Below are 20,960 nucleotides of genomic sequence, written 5' to 3'. Positions count from 1 at the left end.
CAATTTGTCACTGTTTAAAACAAACAACAAAAAACAATTTGAAGGCATCGCCTTAGGCTCTGGGAACCTAACTTTTAGCATTTTCATTTCCTGAAACTATTTAGACTTAGATCAAGAGATCAATAATGAAAATAATCATTAGCTGCCGCCCAACCTCTCAACATCCAATTCTCTCTTAATCTACTCGAAAGGTATCTATTACTTGAAAATGGATGCTTGTCCATTAAAAGCCTCCGTTGTTGCACTGTTAGATGCACACCCTGCATCTAAAGCTGTGCACCATTACGGTGCCTCTGCTGCTGTTGTTGTTTTTGTTGGAAGCGAGATGTTTAAAATGAGGCGCCTGACAACAGATAGCATCTGAAAGGCACTGGATCCATTATGTGGCGGTTGATGTTCCGGGAAAGGGTGAGGAAGAGGAGAGAGGCTCATCTGGAGGTTCGGAGTTAGAAAGGGAGGGAAGGAGTGAGGTGAGAGGAGACCAAATGGGGGAGAGAGGAGACAGCATGGCCGTGGTGGGTTTCCTTCATCTAGCTCTCTGCCCGGGTGTTGCATTGATTTTTAGGGAGGTAAATGTCCACAAAGACAGAAAACGAAACAATTGCTTTGAGCACAAATACATGGAAGTAAAAAAAACAACTAAAAACTATGATTTCAGGGCAAGTCCCTTAAAACTCAAGTTATCTCTCACTGCTAGTGTAGAGTGGGATGCCAACGTACATTTTACACAGTGTTGCAAACTCTCACTAAGGCTACACAAACCAAAATATCTCATCAACATTCTTGTATACTGGGCATGCGCGTGCTGGTGTAAACAGAAGGCAGCATGTGTACCCCGCCCATTGCTGGTAGTTACTATGGTAACGTTAGTAGATAAGACTCAGAGAACGAGATGTTGTGACCAATAAGACCCAATTGGGAGGAAAAACGTTGGGGTCAGTGTCGGTGTTGCCAAAGGTCTCCGTTTGTGGCCATTGAAACTGAAACACAACCCCCCCCCAGACTCTAAACCAAAACAGGTCAGAAGTGTTTCCTAATGTCTCTGGTTTAGGGGCTCGGAAACGCCAGAGCAGGAGGAATGAGAGGGGGAAACACCCGAGCAGGGGGAATGAGAGGAAGAAACACCAGAGCAGGGGGAATGAGAGGGGGAAACGTAACAAAAGATATTGTTTTTTAAACCAAAACGTAGCGATGTAAATGTAGCCTAACAAAGCAGCAGCGGTAGAACTCTAGGGGGTCTTTCTCTACTCACGTTAAGGCTGATGGAATGAAACACGTCGTCATGTCTGAAACGTGTGTGCACATGTGACAGCTGCAGCCACAGTAATCGACAATGCCCTGCCATAACGTTCCTTGATGATGAGGATCATCCACACAGCTGGCAGGTACCACCGCCAATCCAATTAACCGGCCAATTACACTTCTAGCGTGCCGCGCAGAACGCAACCAATTACTTACACTTGGCCAGATGTAAGCTGAAGGTAGGGCCAGATGTGAAGACGTGAAGTCTGCGGTTGGTAAATTACAACTCAAGTTGGCTATGTAAATAGGGGGAGTCATGGAAATCTGAATAGCCTTTTAATATCAGCAGAAAAGACAGATGAGCGTTTAACAGCTGCTGTGGTGGAGAAGCTTTTAGGAGACGTTGTGACGAGAAACGCTCACGCCATAGAGACCGTACTGTAGAATCGGAATCAGAAAGCAGTAGTGGAACTACATGGAATTTGCCCTGGTGATTGGGTGCATACATACAAACAAATATATTAAACCTTAACAAAAATAAAAAATAAATTCAGAAACGGACAAATATATATAAAATATAGTTAAAGTAGTTTAACCACTGTGTGCTATGGGCAGATATATAGTCCAGGATGGAGGTTAGTGCAAAGTGTAGTGGCTGGTGGTGGGGTGCGGAGTGGGGGGACTGGAGCCTTGTTTGTGAGGCTGACTGCAGAGTTGTCACTGTTACTAGAACAGTAAGTCACATTTTTCCTGCTGATAGCCGATTGTTCACAGAAGGTAGATTACCATACTAAAACTACTATCTGCAGCGCACAATCCCAAGATTATGAATGTTTCTTGCATTCGGTGCCTGGGTATTTATGGATATGATATATGTGGCTATATATGTCAAGTGCCTCTATTACAGATGGCGTCATCTGTCAAGGTTGTCAAAGTTTCCGTGCATGTTGGGCACTGAGACAGCCGCATCCAGCTCCGACTGCATTTTTTTCCCCCCTCAATAAAGTAAAACCCCAAACTAAACCAACTGTTTGTTATTCACCTCCCATATCAGAGCGAGTCTGCTGCAAGACGGCCAAACTGACAACCCTACCCACAGCTGACAAATAAAGCAAACTCCCATGTGTTTCCACCTTCGCTGACAAATACAGCTCCGAGGGGAGTGATGGAGCAAATTATTCTGCAGCGCAGCCTGAACAATCCATACTGATGAACCATGAAATTGTGATTTGTTAGAGCAACTCTGGATGGAAATAAAAATTAGTGTTACTGACTAAAATGTATATGCATGACTAGTGACTTGCACTGTGATTGACCAGCTAGTTTACTAGTGGGCCCTGGATGCATAAGACACGGTTTTTATCCCAACTGGGTGATAACATTCTGTGTTTCTCTGAGCAGAGATTAATAAGTTTGATTGCAGGCTAGTGTTGGGGTGGAGTCTTACCACATCTCTGGGGCTTTGCATCTGGGGCTCAGCATTCTAGAGGATAGAGGGAGGGGGGGGAGGGGGGGGGGGGAGGGGACAGAAGAACCAAAAATAATCAAGCACACATATTTGTTGACAGGAACAGTAATAAAAGTCCAGCACACAAGAAGCCGTGAAAAGACAAACGTCAGAAACAACTGTAGCGTTTGCAAGGACAAAAGAATGTCACAATCTCAATCTCTGAGGAGAAGACGGGTGGAATCCTATTTTTGAACCCTGCTACCTTTACGGTTTGATTTCCTCTCTAGAGTGTCTCCAACCAGTGTCCTCTCACTGTCCAGCTGTTAACATCCAGACAAGAGAAACTCTCAGTTCATCCAGATTGCTTTCACCACATGCAAGTGACCTAGATGAGCTCACAGCAATGAGCTTTACCAGTAAAAGGAAGCGCTTTGTCGAATGTTTTCTGCCTGAGTTTTGAAAAAAGCATTTACACACTCTGATCTGTGCAATATTTATTGACAAATGCATTGCATGATGGCACTTTGAACGAGACTATTTGGTGAGCAGCCATGATCTTTAAACATTTGCAGTTTGGTCTCTCTACATGCACGCTGTCTGTCCTACTTAAGGTTGAAAAAGACACGTTCTGCATATATTTTGGGGCAAAATAATTGATTCTATACTTTGATTTAAAGCTGACAGTGCATAAGTATAATCTTCAAACAATCTGCTGGAAATGAACCGTGCTCTTTCTTTATCAAAGAAACAATTGATGACGAATGATGTTGCGTCACGTGCCTGATATATAATAGCATATTAGGATAGTAATTAGGGCTGCACAATACATCGTTTTGTAATCGACATGGCAATATTAACTGGCGCAATACACATATTGCAAAAGGCTGAGACATATTGCGAAAGAAACTCAGATTTTCTAATCATTAGAGAACTGCACTTTAAAATGCATTCTCTCTTTAGTGTTGGCTTTTATATTCAATTTAATCTTTAATTTGTTCAATAAAAGAATGTTAGAAATGATTTCCTTTCATGTGTTTTAAATTCAACAAGCAGTTTGTTGTATTTCAGCAGAACACTGAAAGCAACAGAACTGAGTACACTTTAATATTTGTTTATCGTTAAGTAATATCGTTATCGCAATATTCAACATTATCGCATATTGTCCTCGTACCGTGCAGCTCTAACAGTAAAAGCAATTTACAAAGCAATTCTTTTGTTAGACTTCCACTAATGTGAAAGCTCAATAACCAATTTCATCATTATATGTTATTTGCTGGATGGCTAAGGTTTCAGATGAGTGACAAAACATCTCGCTCAGCTTGTCCAATCACAGATCAGAAATAGGATCTGGTTCAAAAATTACGATTCTAATGGAATCGTGTTTATTGGAATCGTTTGGAAAATTTGGTTTGGAATCCGATCATCGGTTCCAAATTTAACACGCACAAGTTTTGGTTTCCGTAGCGACCACCGTACTTCCAAGCGCTTGTTGTGTTGCAGCCATGGAGCGCAGTAAGCGGCGCTCTGGTGTGGCGTTATTTTACGTTGAAAAAGCCCGGTAAAACTGTAAATCACCTTGGAATCACAATCAAATGTTCATCTTATCTGGGAAATAAGCATGTGACCCATTTTAACTCCACCCCTCAAAGAATCTCAATCAAAATCAATAAGAACCGGAATGGAATGGAAGAATGGGAATTGGAATAAATATTGTTAAAATCAAAACGATGGCCAACCCTAGTCATAAACATTAGTGAATTAAATGTAAGGCCTCTTCTTTTATACCTGCTGCATGTGGTAGCTGCACTAATAATACAACAGCTGTTGACTTTATCGCTTCATTACACTACATTAGGTTTAATATATAAAGCTTAGTAACTGCCATTTTGAATTCATACTTGGGTGCCGTATACTCTCGCCTCTCTCCTGTTTGGATTAAGGTCAGTTTAGCCATGTATCTTGTGTTTTTATGGTTATATAATGTATGTTGACATACTGTTTAGTTTTCCCCAGCTCTAACACCCATGACAAAATGCTTTGAATATCGACTGAAACTGCTCATTTTGTGCACTGGACCTCACCTCCCTTGAGTCCCATCTCGACCCTGACACATCACCCTTTCCACCCTCTCCTCTCCACCTTCTCCCCCCACTCCTCTCCCCTCCTCTCCACCCTCTCTTCTCCCCTCCCCTCTCCCCTCCTCTCCACCCTCTCTTCTCTCCCCTCTCTGGCTGACAACCACAGATCAAATAAATCCTGCCGTCTAACTACCAGCTACGCAGAGTGAGCCGGACTCAAAGCCCCGCTCTAATCTCCAGATGAGTATCGACCAGCGTGGCAGCTCCTCTCATCTAACTTGGCCCGTGGCGACAGCCAGCCAATAGCCTCCTCTGCATCCCTTGCTGTGATAATTGTCACCAATAAGCCATTTGATTGACACGACTTGCAAGCAAATGAATGCTTGTGCCTCTAATGGCCCCGGTGACTGCTGAGAGAGACCATTTCTAGAACCACAGAGGGGGGTTAAGGCTGTTTGGTGCCATAACTCTTGTTGCAACTTGGTATAAGGCGTGTGTTAAAGCCAGCTAGCGGGGCTAGAGAGGTAGCAGAGAATCATCGGCCATCGCTGTGGAGTAAATGCCGATGTGAATTAACCCTTGCGTTGTCTTCCCGTCCACCATCGACTTGTTGTCCTTCCACTTAAAAATTGAAAATATACTTTTTTTTTGGCGCTTTTTCAGTTTTTCCGATGCTTTTGACCACCTTTTTCAGACATATCTAATTTTGAGTTTAAAAAAATAAGAAATTATGAATTATTTTGACGAATAGTTCAGATCAGGAGATGTTGAGTGAATCACCGTTTATGTCGGTAGACATTTACTTTTTTTTTCTTCTTTTTTTTAAATGCTATAAAATTGAATAAAACACCCAAAATTTAATGGAAGTAATCATTCATTTTACCTGCGAAGAAACACATATGGCTTCCATATAACGTACATCCATTCTTCTGTTATTTCTTGGGCAATTTGGTTGAAATAAACCCATATTTCTGATATTAAAAACATTGAAAACCCAAGGACAACACAAGGGTTAAAGCTCACCAACGCTGGGAAAACAAACTACACTTAAACCTCACTTTTCGGCCGTTACGAGCTCACTTCCTTAACAAACAACTTTGAGGGGGGTCCAGATGTGCAGTAAATCAATCCTGCTTTTCTGCAAAGATGATTAAGTGTGACATCTGGCGTCTTGTAAAAACACAACCTTGAGGCAAGGAAACAGTTGTAACAAATGTACCAACTAAATTAGCAGAGGTTTGCATGAATTACTGAGCAAGCTGTGAGTGGGATCTGTCCAGACTGAGTGACAGCAGTAGCATCCAAAAACAACACGTGCACGCACACACAGATTTATACTGCTGTTTGTACAATGTAATGTGTGAGGATTTGGCCTGATTGATATTCAAGTTAAGTGTGTTTTTCACTCTTTGCCTTCTACCTGCCCTGCGTCTGTCCGTCCATCCCCACATCCATCAACCTAGTAAATCAGCTCGGGAGGCAAAACACTGGCGAGCGAGATGGAAACACAGACACGGAGAAGGTAAGCTAACAAAGCCAGAGGGAGAAAGGGAACTGGCGAATGAGAATGGGAGGGTGATGGATAAAGACAGACAGAGATGGAGTGAAAGCGAGAGGAAAGGAGAGGGTGAAAGGAGATACAGAGAAAAGATTGAGCGCTACAGGTTTCCTCTGAGGCTAGACGCAGCTCGGTAATAGAGAGGAGTGCGGCGGCGGAACGGGACAATCAATCTGCATGCTCGGGTTAGCTGTGGAATGAGGAGACAACACAGCACTCACTGTGGGGATTAACCACACTCGTGACAGCAAAAAAAAAAGAAAAAAAGCATACAAAGACACACTCTCGCATATATGAGCACACACCATGGTCTATACTAAGGCCACACAATATGAGGAAAATATGCGATAAGGTTGTTGAACATCGTGATAACGATATTATGTGCGATAAATAAACAGATATTAAAGTGTACTCAGTTCTGCTACTTTCAGTGTTCTGCTGAAAAACAACAAACTGCTTGTTGACTTTAAAACCAATGAAAGGAAATCATTTCCACCTTTCTCTTATTGAATAAATTTAACATTTAATTGAATATTAAAGGCACCACTAAAAAAAGAACGACAGTTATAATTCAAAGTGCTGTTTTCTACTGATATTTTCTTTTAACAAACAACAAATCTCTAAGTTTCTTTCTCGATATGTCGCAGCCTTTTGCGATGGGTTTTATTGCGGCAGTAGATATCGCGATGAGGATACAAAAACAATATATTGTGCAGCCCTGATCGATACTTATCCATGCGTGATGCCATGATGTGAGAAGCGTAATGCTGACAGGATGGAGAGTTGAAGGGATGTTCTGAGTGAGGTGGAGAAGGATCAACGTACCGCGTCTCGGGGGAGGAAAGTGTCCTCCTGGCGTAGAACCAGCAGCCCCACGGTACCTCCCATGGGCGTGGCCCTGAGCAGAGACACCACCTCCTCCTGGGTGCGCCCGTTCAGGTCCACTCCGTTCACCTGAACACCAGACACAGTCAGGAAACACACGGAACTCAATTAGGCCTGGAACAATTATGACATCATCATCAATTTTTTACATAATTGCGGTTTCTTTGTTAAACTGCAATGAATTGCTAACATTAGCTATGTCCTTGTGGCATATTACTGGTAATTATTGATTTTGTTTAGATATACCAAATTGTAAATATATAAGTGATTGTTAGTTGTTGGCACTTGACCCTTTAACAGAAATGACAAGGAGGGATACAGTTAGAAAATATGTTTTTATGATAATAAAGAGGCCTGGTTTACTTCATAGGCTGTGTATTTGTGTTATTACATTATCTGGGTCACCTGACAGTGATATATTGTTAATTGCAATTATTTATAGACAATTTATTGTACAGCAACGTTTGGAATTGCTCCAGCTCTAGTGAGAACACTGAGATCAGCGTGTCATTATATCTCCTCGCTGCGAGTCACTGATGCACTTTCTGATCTGTCAGAGCCGTTTCATTTTTAAAGTAGTTCTTGATGGTTATGTATTTATGGCTTGTGTTTTTGTCTGAATAAAGGGATTCTCAAAACATCCACAAATAAAAGAAAAAGAAACAAACAGGAAACAAGTTTTGCCTGCAGCCTCTTGAGATTGTATCATTATGAACCATTAGGAACACACAGGCCTGTATCTCATCCCATCTATAGCCCAATACACAAACTATTTCCAGTTATTAAGAAAGTTAAATACAGGAAATGAAGAGAAACCATGCATCCTGTCAGCAGAGAGCTCAAGTAAATGTACAGTATAGTGAATAATCAAAGTACAAGGATATATTTTGAGATAAGGCAACTTAATGCTTTTTTAAAATAAAAAAAAAAATAAAAAACTGTGATTGGGTTCACTTCTTAATGGGCTGCGTGGAATCATTTCTAAGCCTGAGGTAAAATATTCAAATTGCTAATATATAATGTTTTAAAACGGAGAAAAAGCTGACAATCCTCACGTTTAGGACAAAGTTATAGTTCCATACAGTCATTCCATCAATGGAGAGAAATGAGTTTAAAGCTTTAGTGTGTAACTTTTTGATATTAATGAACGTCCGTTACATTCAAGCCATTACCAAGTGAGTTGCTACCAAGCTAATTAAGACTACCAGCTCCACACAACTCTCTCTGGATTTCTCAGTAGGACTATGTTCAGAAGATTGGGGCGTCTGGCGACTTTACCACGCAGGAACTCGAGTGAAGATAATGACCTCTTCTGAAGAGTCCATCAGGTTTTTTTAATCCTCCGTGTCCTCCTTGGCTACTAGCAACAGTGTGGAGGAGGGGTGGAGGGGGTGGGGGGCATTCACGGAAGGCTTGTATCATGTGGACGCGCCAACAGTTTTGTTGGGGGGACATGAATGGGGAGACAGAAACTACGCACTATAGCTTTAAAATGAGAAAAGACATGATTTAAGCGTGTGTGCAATAACCCCATAGACTCAGTGTATGCAGACCAGACGGTTTCCAATGTGAGATAACACATCTTCAAAAGCTATTCCAGCTCGCTGCACAAGATAAGAGTGTGAAAATATGTTCTATGATTTCATTCCAGGATGCTCCATTTGTTTTTAGTTACACGACGCACATCTATTGGACTTCAAGTAGTAGTACTTGTGGGGTCTTCACGCTGTGACACATCATTTATTGTCGTGGTTTTGTTCAATCCAACAACCAATCATCGCCGCAGATTTCACTAAATTAGTCCATCGCAGCACTATCTATGAATGTTACAGATTATAGGAATTTACTGTTAATACCAATGCATCTTGGGAAAATAACTAAAAGGCAGGAATTACCTTAAAATACCTTAAACTTTAAAAACAGTATGCTTACTGAAAAATAAACAGTTTCCTGGCGAAGGTGCTGCCCGTGTATTACTAATCAATTTACAGTGAAAAGTTTTACAGTGCAGGGAAAGACAACACGTGTCATATTACGATATCCTAAATCTAAGACAATATCTAGTCTCATATCACGATATCGATACAATATTGATATATTGCCCATCCAATTTAATTCTGGCTCTGCCTCGAACTTAATTATGATTGCCTGATCCTGATGCTTTTTGTTAACCGTTGTGTCTGACTGGGATCGCACTGTATATCTATGTCGCTAGGGACCCCCCTCAATGCCACATCTCAAGGGGGTTATTCCTAAAGAATATCCAACTTTCACTTTCTCACCTCCAGCAATCTGTCTCCCGCCTTGAGGCGGCCATCTTGGATGGCAGCTCCCCGAGGCAAAATGTTCTTGACGTAGATGGGCGCCGAGCCGCCGATGGGAACGTCCCGGGACGTTATACTGAAGCCGAGTCCCTCGGGACCTGTGGGAGAAGAGGGGAGGAGAGGGGAGGAGATGAGGTTATTGATGGAATCTGCGTTTGTCTTCAGGCCCATGTTGACGCTCCTCTTTTCCCTCTGCAGCTCAACTTACCACGGATAGGTTCATATTCAGCTGCTTATCATCAAGTAGACCAATGATTACCAACCCGGGGTGATGTGTACCCCAGGGGGTACTTCTGCTGTTGCCAGGGGGAACGTGGAAAGATTGTATACTATAGGGTCGGGTACTCTCTAAAGTAAAGAAAAATGCCTCGTAATTCAATACCCAACTTCAACACCTAAGGAGGAAATCTCATCAGAGTCAGTGAGCCAATCAGCACACAGCATGCTTCTACCAAGATCTAATAATGTCTGTGATTGGCTGTCTAACGTTACACGTCGTAACCTGCATTTACAACAGCAAGGTTTACCTTTACATACATGTCGGAGGGGAACCTTTAGGGACTTCTAGGACTTCAGAGAAGGCCCAACATATCAGCATATCAAATCTCATATTTGACCTATTTCAATAAAGAGAATTCTCTCTCTAAATAAAAATGTTAGCTTGTTTTCTATCAAGTTTGCATCAGAATTGACCGTGTTAGTGTGCACGTATAACATGTAGAGTTCACTAAATTTGAACTACATGAATGTGCACCGTTGAGGGATTGTTCAGTCTGGACAGAGCTAACCTTTGAGAGAACAGACAGTCCAAAATGTAAGAAAGGCTCTCCAATAAGCTGTGTTGCACAACCCTTTGTCAATGTCTTTCCTCCATGCTCCACCACGTTTCCAGTGCCAGTGCCAGTGAGAGAAAATGCTAATGATTCTCACTCTACTTTCTAGTGTGACCTGGTACTTACAGTATTCAACATCTTTACATCATCTTATTCATCTAAGTTTATGTGACGGATGGGATTTTGTTTGTGTACATTTTTAAGTTTTACCTGCCGCCCTTTAAACCCTCGTGTTGTCCTTCCATCGACCAGGTACAGAAAATCAACTCTTTTGGTCCCCACTACCCCCAGTATATAGACCACTTACACATACTTATTACCACTAGTTTCACACTTACTGTTTTTCAAATTCATGGTCAATAAACCAAATGTATATGATTTTAGACCAACTTTTTCAGTTAAAAAGCAGAACTTGTGAATTATGTTGACTTATCGTTAAGATCAGAGGAAGAGTTTAAGTCAAATTAGACCCGAGGACATCAGTAGGGTTTATGAACCATTAGGAACACACAGGCCTGTATCTCGTCCCATCTATAGTCCTAGAAATAAACTATTTCCCATTATTAAGCAAGTTAAATACAGGAAATGAAGAGAAACCGTGCATCCTGTCAGCAGGGAGCTTAAGTAGATTCATAGTAAATAATCAAAGTAGTATATATTGTGAGGCAAGGCAAGTTATTGGTTTAACAAAAGAAGAGACTGGACAATGTAATAAGTACATGCAATTACATGGTGCCAGTGAGTATGTAAGTTAGCTAGACCTTTAATACTTGTGCCTGAGTTTTGAATTAAAACCAGACACTGAGAAAGAACCTGTGGCGTGACCAGATGACACCGTGCAGGCTTACGGAGGGGGAACTCAGGCGTCAGTGGTTTATTCCAACATGTCCACTTCTGTCAACATGCACTCAAGTCCCCCCCTCCTCCACAAGCATCACACCTGGCCACATCCTGCACTCTGACAGCTCTCATCGAGGAGAGCTGTGTAAGGACACTGTTCCAAATAACTGTGTGGTAGTGTGGTGGTGTGGGTGTGTGTGTATGATATTGTAAAACAAAGTTAATATAAGAACAATAATGAGCATTTTAGCTATATCAGAAAAGTGTGTGTCTGTGTGTGTGTATGCATGTGTGTGTGTGTGTGTGTGAGACTGTGAAACAAAGTTAATATAAGAACAATAATGAGCATTTTAGCTGTATCAGAGAAGTGTGTGTGTGTGTGTGTGTGTGTGTGTGTGTGTGTGTGTGTGTGTGTGTGTGTGTGTGTGTGTGTGTGTATGTAAGTGTGTGCGTGTGAGACTGTAAAACAAAGTTAATATAAGAACAATAATGAGCATCTATGCTGTATCGGAGAAGTGTGTGTGTGTGTGTGTGTGTGTGTGTGTGTGTGTGTGTGTGTGTGTGTGTGGGTGCGTGAGTGTGTGCGTGCTTGTGTGAGATTGTAAAACAAAGTTAATATAAGAACAATAATGAGGATCTTTGCTGTGTCAGAGTGTGTGTGCGCGCGCATGTGAGATTGTGAAACAAAGTTAATATAAGAACAATAGTGAGCATCTTTGTTGTATCAAAGTGTGTGTGTGTGTGTGTGTGTGTGTGTGTGCGCGCAAGAGATTGTAAAACAAAGACCAATAATGAGCATCTTTGCTGTATCAGAGAAGTGTGTGTGTGTGTGTGTGTGTGTGTGTGTGTGTGTGTGTGTGTGTGTGTGTGTGTGTGAAACTGTAAAACAAAGTTCATATAAGAACAATAGTGAGCATCGTTGCTGTATCAGAGAAGGGGTCCTAATCCTTGCTGCCTGTCTGACTGAGCTGTTGCCGAGAACGGCAGAACACTTAGCTATTCGGTTCCACATCCTCTATCTAATCCGCTACATTGATGAGCCAATCAACTTCCCACAGGCAGACGAGGTGCGCTATTATAGTCACCGGTAAATGCCCGTGGTGTTCCTGGCATTAAAACAGGGAGGAGGATCGTTAAAACTCCTATTAGCTTGATTAAGACATACCCAAGCAATCTCCTGTGCAGAATGGGATCCTTTGATTGATTTTGATATTCCCCGGGATTTGCGACGAGACCGGTGTCTGATTCAAGCACATAAACAATGCGGGAGTTTAATCTGCGCTCAAAGCTGTGGGCTTTAAGTCGGTACTCAAAACAACACAGACGAGCCAAGCAGCCTCTTGGGAGACACCGTTAATCCCTGCAAATGTCTGCTCTAACAACAGCAAACAAAAGGTGGAATGAGGAAAGATAACATCTTTGACTGAGAACATAACAGAATATCTCCTGGCACATATCTTGCACAGAGATTTCCGGGGTATTATGACCGAGCAGAGATGTGAGAGTGAGGAGAAAACCAACTATGATAGAGGATGGTGGAAACAGCTATCAGCTGGGATGGAATACGGAATAAGAAGCAGCTGGGTGTTGTGATGTTTTATGTTGTGGCTTGATTCTCGCCCCAGGAGAGGGAACACGTTTGGGTGAAAACTTCAACGGGCATATGGTGCAGCCCTGTCAGACTCTTTGCCGTGGCATTTGACAGCACACAGGGACCAGCGGCTGCTTAGCAACAAGCTCTCTGGCCCTGAGACCTGGCGCCGACACCTGGTATCCTGTTGGCAGAGGTTTGCACCACCTGGGCCAGCTGTCAGTCATCGCCTATACAGAGAGAAGGTGTCCCCAAAGTTGTTTTCCCCAACATGGCTTTTTGTTCTGTATTCCCACCTCCCAGACTCTGTACAGTTTACTGGACCGCTATTTGCTGCTCACATCAGCATGCTGCACTCAGCATGTTTTTTTTAAGCCTGTTACATAATTGTTCACATTTTGCATGCTTCTTTGTCTGCGCCATTTCTCAACTAAAACAGTCCCTACACTTGTGTTTGATGTGCCAGGAATGGGGACATTGCTTGTTTATTTAGTTGGACTGGAAACGCCAGGAACATACAGAGAATGTCTCTCATTTCTGAATGCCAGAGGAATGCAAAGCATGAAAATTTCACAGACCGACTGGAAAGAATGGGATCATACTTCAAAAACAAAAATGATGTAATACATTATGTAGGGCCTGAGATGTTTTTTCCACAATAACAATAATGATAATGGAGGTTCCTAGTGTGTCTCTAAGTTTACAGCATCCATGGACTGTAACACCATGACAAACGTACTCGGCAATAAAGCCCTTTCTAATTGTGATTCTGATTCTGCCTGTAGAGGCTCCAACTAATGCAAGGTTCACTTAAACAAGACTGGCATGCTAAAAAAAAATAATAAAAAAAGACAGGTCCTCATATTCCTCATCAGTCATTGGCTGTGTGTTGCAGGAGACTCCCCAATTCTTCTCAAAAATGTAACTATTTTAAATGATGCCCTCGTGACAAAAAACACGACAGTGTCTCAGGGCTTTTTGTGCCTCGCAGGAACTCGACTAATTGCTTTTCTTTGGTGGAAACCCATGGGGATAAAATGTGATTCAACTGAGCATTGCAGCCTCTCTTTTTCTCTTTTCTCTCTTTTTTTTTTTAAATGATGTGTTATTTGTCTGCATGTCATTTGGTTAGGTTTGTACTTTTGTTTGTCTTTAAGGTTGCTTTTCACACCTGCATCGTTTTGTTTTTGCAGACTTATATATGATTAAAGGGATAATAACTTTCAGATCCATAAGCTGTTCTGACCACATATCGCTGGTCGTCTGTGTGACATCATCATCATCTCTGACCTTCTCTCGCTGTCTGTCAGCTGCTCACTGTTTGCCTTCTTCTAAAATATTAGACTAGACCAGAACCAGAAGACCAAGACATTATAAATGTGGTGTTGCCACTATTACTGAGACCAGGAAGTGTCGGCGAGTTTCAGATATTCTGTCCAATAAACAAGTGTCCGTCCCGATCGCGTGACGTATTTTTACAGTGTTTGGTGCGTTGGACAAAGTGCAGTGTGAAAGCAAACCAAACCAAATGAAAAATGCAACAATGTTGCAACTTCACCCCCGAATCTCACCGAAAGAGCCCTAAGCGTGCTGTGTCCATAACGTATGGGGTTTGTGACTAAGAACTTCCTCTTGGGGACAACAAAGTCTTAAGTTTGAAGTAGCCCTCTGTCCCACCTTTCATCACCTCACCTTTCTTTAGCTGGATGTTGAGCCTCCTCCCAACTTTTTTGGTAAATCCTCCTGTTGGCGTGGCGTTGAGCCCCCTCTGAGGCGAGGGCGTGTGGCCTGTCGGCGGCTTGGCTGCAGAGACCACAGGGTGAGCCAGAGGGGGGTAGCCATCCGTCTGCTCTGGGTGAGCGTGGGATTGAGGGTGCAGATGGGAGTGCGGGTGAGTTTGGGAACCGTGTCGGGACACCCTGTGCGGGGTGTGGTCCACGCCGGAGACGGTGCTGCCAGTCAGGGAGTCGGGGCTGAAACGGCCCGAGGCGTACGCCGGGTTCCTCTCAGCGTGGGACAGCTGCTCGTACTTGGCCTTCATCGATGACGGCACCACGTGGAACGTGATGACAGGAGAGCGCATGGCCTGGCGGAACATGTTCTGGGCTCTGGGACAGAAAGAGCGGGAGGAAGAGATTTGGAAAAAGGATGGAGAGAGAGAGTCGATTATTCAACGGACTTCAGCCCTAAATATATATACGTATATATACCGTATATGTTCTTGTCTGCACAAACTTGCCTAGTGAAGCACCCAGTCTACCTGATGTTTCTCTCTCACACTCTCACTCACACACACACACACACACACACACACACACACACACACACACACAATATTGTATAGAAAATCCATCTTCGCCCACCTGAACATTCTGACATGATAATTAATACTTATTGCCAGCGTGAGCGGCTCTAAAGAGACTGAACCCTCCCTGACAGCTCCATCCCATAATCCCCTCATTTGGCTCTAGATGAAGGAGACCTCTATCTGTTGGATAGTTTGCAGAGAATCCTCTTCTAAACCCCCTTTCGGTGTGAGCTACAGTAGGTGTGAAGGGAAACTTATGTTGGCTGTCAGCACCCTGAAACAGAGGAGCCTTGTTAGCCCCCACCTGTTTCAATAAAGCAGACTTTGGTATGGCTCTTCTTCCCTCGCAAACCGACAGCTGCACAGACGTTCTAGAAAATGCTGGGGCCCCAGAATTTATATTGCCCCCCACCACCCCAGAGAATTTGGTTGTGAAATTCCAGGCCCATTTTTTCCCAGCTACTAATAACCTTCAATGTGGGTCTTGTCTTGGCATCTTTATAATTTCAGAAGCAGACGAGATGTAATCCTCTCCCTTATAAAAAAAAAATACTGTTAAATGCAGAGAGCAACTGTCGGTGCTCTTGTAACAACACTATCTATAAAGCCTTATCCCCACCTATTACTTGCAGCAGGGTTGACTGGGACACCATAACCTGACCGGGATGTTCACCCAAAGTATATCATTTCTCACTTAATCACAGTGAGTTTTGCTTTGATCGTCTGTTGATAAAGTTGATTTCTGCCTCCACTCCAATGCAGGTGAATATTGAATATATTTCTATTTTTAGAAATAGTCCCTTTGCTAGAAACTCTTTACTGCATGTTTTCTTTTTTTTTTTTTGCATTATCCAATTTACAGGGACAGTAGAGAGATATTGAGAGATAAGAGCTATTGCTCCCTTGTATTGGGCTGATTAACATGGCGATGGAAATCTTCGAGATAGACACTTCAAAGCCTCAACCAACAAAACTATCTGCCTGGCTAGATACTAACAAGATAAGAGGTAGGTGGAAACAATTTTTTTTTTGTTTCGTGTCTTTTTTTTTATAATTTGGGTGAACCGACCATTTAGATCACTGCATGTGAAGTCCCATGAGACAGAAACGCATCACCATGACACACCTGCATATGCTCATGTGTGGACCGTTCTGTGCATCACTGTTTATGCATCACATTTGAATTGTATACTGAAGCTGGATACTGAAGGGTGGTTGGGCAGGTAATGAAAGTGTGTGAACAGAGCAGGAAAGAGGAGGCTGTGGCAGTTAGGAGTGTGTTCTCCATTCCTTCCAATGGAGAGCGAGGGAGGTGTTACTGAAACACAGGCAGGCTTTCCCCCAGAATAGTTCTTTAGCCCGTTGGCAAGTGTTTTTTATTTTATTTAAATTTTTTTTTACGAGGGCCCAGCTGGGGCCGGTCACAGACTGATAACTAATGTAGAGCCTGTGATATCGCAAAATTGAGAATTAAAAAAAAAAGCTATAAGACAGATTCCATAGGGCCCTACATTTAGGCCCAGTGCAATTAAACTGGGTGAAACCCTGACATGGGAATAAAGGCTGCGAGGATTGCAGGGAGCGCTGCAGCGGTTGAGGGTGTGAGTCGACCTACAGGAGTTAAACAGGTAAAAGGTTAGCTTAGCACCGGGACAGGCAGCGGAGGAGTCTGTGCACTGGCAGCAGTGCAGAGAGGAGGGTCACGAAGGCATGAGGAAGAGAAGAGAACAGCCAAAAGAAGGGTTTAGGACTGGAGGTATAGGACCAGGGAGGAAGCCAGGGTCCAAAAAAAGCCAACCACACACAAAGTCCAGGGAGCACCGGAGCAGAGCTGCTGTCTTACTGTTCAAAGCGGATGTTTCGCAGGTCTCCGTTATTGATACAGACGATACAGTCATTCTCCTGGAAGAGGCCCTGTTGCTCGGCCTTGCCTCCCTTCTCCAGACGCTTGACCAACAAGCCAAGAGTCCTGAAAAGGTCCAAAAGTCCAAGTTAGCACAATGCAAGGCGATGTCAGTGGATTCAATGTGACTGCTTTTCTGCAGCCCGGACTGAGTGCACTATACAGGACTGAAATTACAAACACTGTAACTTTCTTTGAACACAATTACACTTCCAAACCCCTGCCAAAAAGATACTCAGAATTGGTGTACGGAGTAAAAAAAAACAAAAAAAACCACATGAAATGCTTTGTTGTTCTATGGATTCTATAGTATCACTACTACAACAATTAATCACTGACTAAAACCTCCCTGTTGTTATGGTCAGGAATCAAATTGCTAAAAAAGATACTTGAAAAGAGTGTGTGGTGTGCTCCTGTCATTTGCTTAATCAGCGTGCCACCGAGGCTTGTGAGAGAAAGCAGTGGGTGCTTTAGAGGCTGTGTGGGGGAGGCATCTATTCAAAGACAATCAACGCATTGACAAACTCCACTGTAGTTCTGCCCGAGTCGCTTTGCAGGTGTTCATTTTCTAACCCAGAGGGCTCCTGCGTCCCTTTTTCTAAGCAGAAACATAAATAAAGCGCTTTCAGAGAGCGACAGAAAGCAGCAGCATTCAACAGTGATAGGAATAGGCGAATTGGAGCGAGGCTGGTCTATCGCCCTGTAGCCCTTCAACCGTGCTGAGCTGCAAACGTTGTCGCCCTGTAATCCGGTGTGGCAAACTGGCTTATGCTGCAGCGAGAGGCTAACTCCACCTGAAACGGCGCTTGGCGGATTATGGATCCGAGTCTGAGGAAGAAAATCAACCTCAGGAAGGAAAGATGGGGCCAGCATAATCAAGTCTTCCTCTGTATATAGTCTGTGTCCGTGTGTATCGAGGCTTTTCTGAGGTAATACAAGCGAGTGTCGCCTAGGTGAATTGGGTTGATTTTAGGGTTTAATACTCGCCCTCGCCTAAGGCTTATATAATTCAATATGAATGAAAATGTGATCACAGAGAGGGCAGAAAAGTTCAGGAGTTGAAAAAGTTCAGAGACAATTCCGCTGATTGAATTTGAGTGAGAACGCAATGTGATTTGCTGTGGAGGGGCTATTTCTCTGATGAAAGCTGGGCAACTTAATCTTGGGATAACGCCTACCCTGACATTTCCCCAATAAAAGAAAAGTGCATTATAAATGTGCTTTTAGGTTGATTAAGTCGGGCAGTGAGAAAAGTGATCTTGATTTTCAATAAAGTTTGTAGTCACTGATGGTATTTGGGAGTCTCGGGCCAGACTCGTACATGAAGACAGTTCTCAGACAGGCTCTGTGCTGCTGGCAGGAACACTGCATTAGACCCATCTAAAACTAGTCTTATACACTTTTAAAATGCTTTCAATAAAGAGAAGGAACTCCATGTAAATGTTATACAATCAACTATGCTGGAAAAAAAGTAAAAAAAACTGGATTCCTGCTGTAACTTTGAAAAGCTGCATGACTTGGATCACAACCCCCCAAAACTGCCTCTGGGTATATATAAACCAGATGTGAAATTCCTCTAATTCCTTCACAGCTTCGTTCCAGCTGTGTATGTGTGCTTTTGATTGTGTTTTATGTGTGTGTGTGTGTGTGTGTGTGTGTGTGTGTGTACTGCTCAACGTATCCTTTGTATCATGTAAAGCTGATGTGACAGCGGCCAGAGAGAAATATGACAGTCACCTGCAAACCCTAAACAAGCATGATTGATCACAGTAAACTGGCAAATGGCTTCATGATGCCGACAATGCAAACCTGTGTGTGTGTGTGTGTGTGTGTGTGTGTGTGTGTGTGTGTGTGTGTGTGTGTGTGTGTGTGTCATTGGTTTTGTGTGAGTGATGAAGTGATTACACATGGGCATCATGGAGGAATGTCCGGTATGCGTGTGTTTGCGTGTCAGGTGATGCAGCACACTTCTCTCCGGTGTTTTTGCAGACCTCAAAAAGCCCAAATTAACTTAATTTTTTTTAACAAGAAACCAACTGCAACAAAAGCATATTCATTTCTACAATTAGTCTACAATTGAGGCTGATGAATCATGAGCTAATTATCTTCTTTTTTCTTCATCTAAATGTGTAAAAAAAAAAAGTCAAAAAGAACAAAGGTATCAAATGGTAACAAAACTAACCTCTCTTCAGTCAAACACAGCTAGTTAACGTACAGAACTGTAAATGTAGAGACTAAATAGAGAAAACAGGGATTGTATTTGATACAGCACATACACATTATGTTATGTATTGTGCACTAGACTAGTACAGTAACCCTGTCTTCTATAAACCTAAACACAAAAAGACTTAAAGAGATCTGATTAGGGTTTAAGTTGTTGATTGAGACATGTGTTTGACCACTACGATGGGTTTAAGACCCCGTGGCCACCAGTCCTGTCTCTCCTCTCCTTTACTCTCCTCCAGCTTGTTTGAACAGCACCGTGGTTCTGCTCTGGATAGTTTTACCTGCGGTCCCTGCCACTGAAAGGCACCACGTGGATTCCCAGGGGCCCACCGTCGTTTGACACCTCCACCAGTTTGACTATGTCTCTGGGAGACGGTGACGGATGGATGACGGAGAGGGACCAGGGTGGACGGGTGTTGGGGGGAGGGGAGGGGAGGGGAGAGGAGAGGAGAGGAGAGGAGAGGAGGAGTGACACCATGTGGGGAAAAAAACAAAACAAGAAATGAGATGATGGTGAAAGAAACAAGATGATTACAACAGAACAACTGAAAGCAAGAAGGTGTTGGAGAAGACTAACACAAAAAGACAATAGAACAGAGCAATCCAAATAAATCAAACATAAGTAAGGGATAACCAGAAACACTCAGAGAATCCTTACACACAATTTAGACTCAAGTCAATCGTCAAAGTGAACCTGAGAATTGAAATTATTTTAGGGATGCAGCTGAATTGAACTGCACGATATGCATATTTATCCTTTGGCAGGGGAAAAAACTACAATCCTCCAACGATGCTGTTGTCTGACACAAGTGTTCAACACACATGTTCAGACACGTATCTACAAAGTGAAATACTGTCCTAAGTCTTAGATGTTGTTCATCCTATGTGTAGATGTAAGCAGCTGAAAAGCACCACTAACCACAAGTTAGAGCTGAAGATCTTTGCCCGAACCCTACGGTCTTAATTTCTATCATTTTACACAGGCTCGGGGCGGGCTCGGGGCGGGCTCGGGGCGGGCTCGGGGCGGGCTCGGGGCGGGCTCGGGCTCGCGCTCTGGGGTTTGCTGTAAATGAGTCAGGTCAGGTGATGCGTTTCGATTAGCGCGAAAATGGATGCTGAGGAAGTGAAACGGAGGCTGGCCTCTGGAGGACTTCTTTTATTCCAAATGGCCGATAGCCTCCGTTAGTCATGAATAAATGACTCATTCTTGACAAAAGGCAAAAGAGCTGTGTGTGTGTGTGTGTGTGTGTGTGTGTGTGTGTGTGTGTGTGTGCTCACATTTGAATAATGTCGGGCTGTAAACGGGTTCGGGCTTTTAAAAAGCTGTCAATCAAAATGTACTTGCCGGGCTCTGGCCTAATTCTGTCGGGCTCGGGCCTTGTCTGGCCGAACTCTTAAGGCCCGATTACAGCTCTACCACAAGTGTTTAAATAGACACGCTTGGTGTGTGACAGGGTTTCTGCAGGTTTCAACAAGTCAAATTCAAGACCTTTATGAATGAAATTTAAGACCTACTGTATATCACAACATTAAAGTACAACGAAATTGTACAAAAGTACTTGCAAAGTGAATAAATGTATTCAAATTGAAAAAAAGCGACACGGCGTAATAATAATCCGTACACATATACAAGAAATGATATGTGGACTATCAAAAGGAAGAACTACACCACAGAAGAAGTTGGCGTTACATGGACGCTTAAAAGTCTTAAATCTTTTTAAG

At 43.0% G+C, this 20,960-nt stretch overlaps 1 protein-coding gene across 8 annotated transcripts in view; it reads right to left on the bottom strand.

Annotated features, from left to right (window-relative positions):
* pard3ab (par-3 family cell polarity regulator alpha, b) overlaps nt 1–20,960 on the bottom strand; it is a 334,540-nt gene that overhangs the window by 150,091 nt on the left and 163,489 nt on the right. For 6 of the 8 annotated variants that reach the window (XM_028593795.1, XM_028593803.1, XM_028593796.1 and 3 more), the window contains exons 7-12: nt 19,520–19,603; nt 16,953–17,078; nt 14,494–14,909; nt 9,496–9,635; nt 7,154–7,282; nt 2,690–2,725 (exon numbers count right to left, since the gene is read on the bottom strand). In XM_028593795.1, coding sequence (XP_028449596.1) covers nt 2,690–2,725; nt 7,154–7,282; nt 9,496–9,635; nt 14,494–14,909; nt 16,953–17,078; nt 19,520–19,603 — 931 coding nt within the window. The remainder of the gene's footprint in view (nt 1–2,689; nt 2,726–7,153; nt 7,283–9,495; nt 9,636–14,493; nt 14,910–16,952; nt 17,079–19,519; nt 19,604–20,960) is intronic. The other 2 variants (XM_028593798.1, XM_028593801.1) reach the window with 2 other exon arrangements.

Source organism: Perca flavescens, chromosome 12 (genome assembly GCF_004354835.1).
Source record: "Perca flavescens isolate YP-PL-M2 chromosome 12, PFLA_1.0, whole genome shotgun sequence".
Taxonomy (NCBI): domain Eukaryota; kingdom Metazoa; phylum Chordata; class Actinopteri; order Perciformes; family Percidae; genus Perca; species Perca flavescens.
Note: the sequence above shows the minus strand (reverse complement) of the source record. Positions and strands in the feature narration are given on the sequence as shown.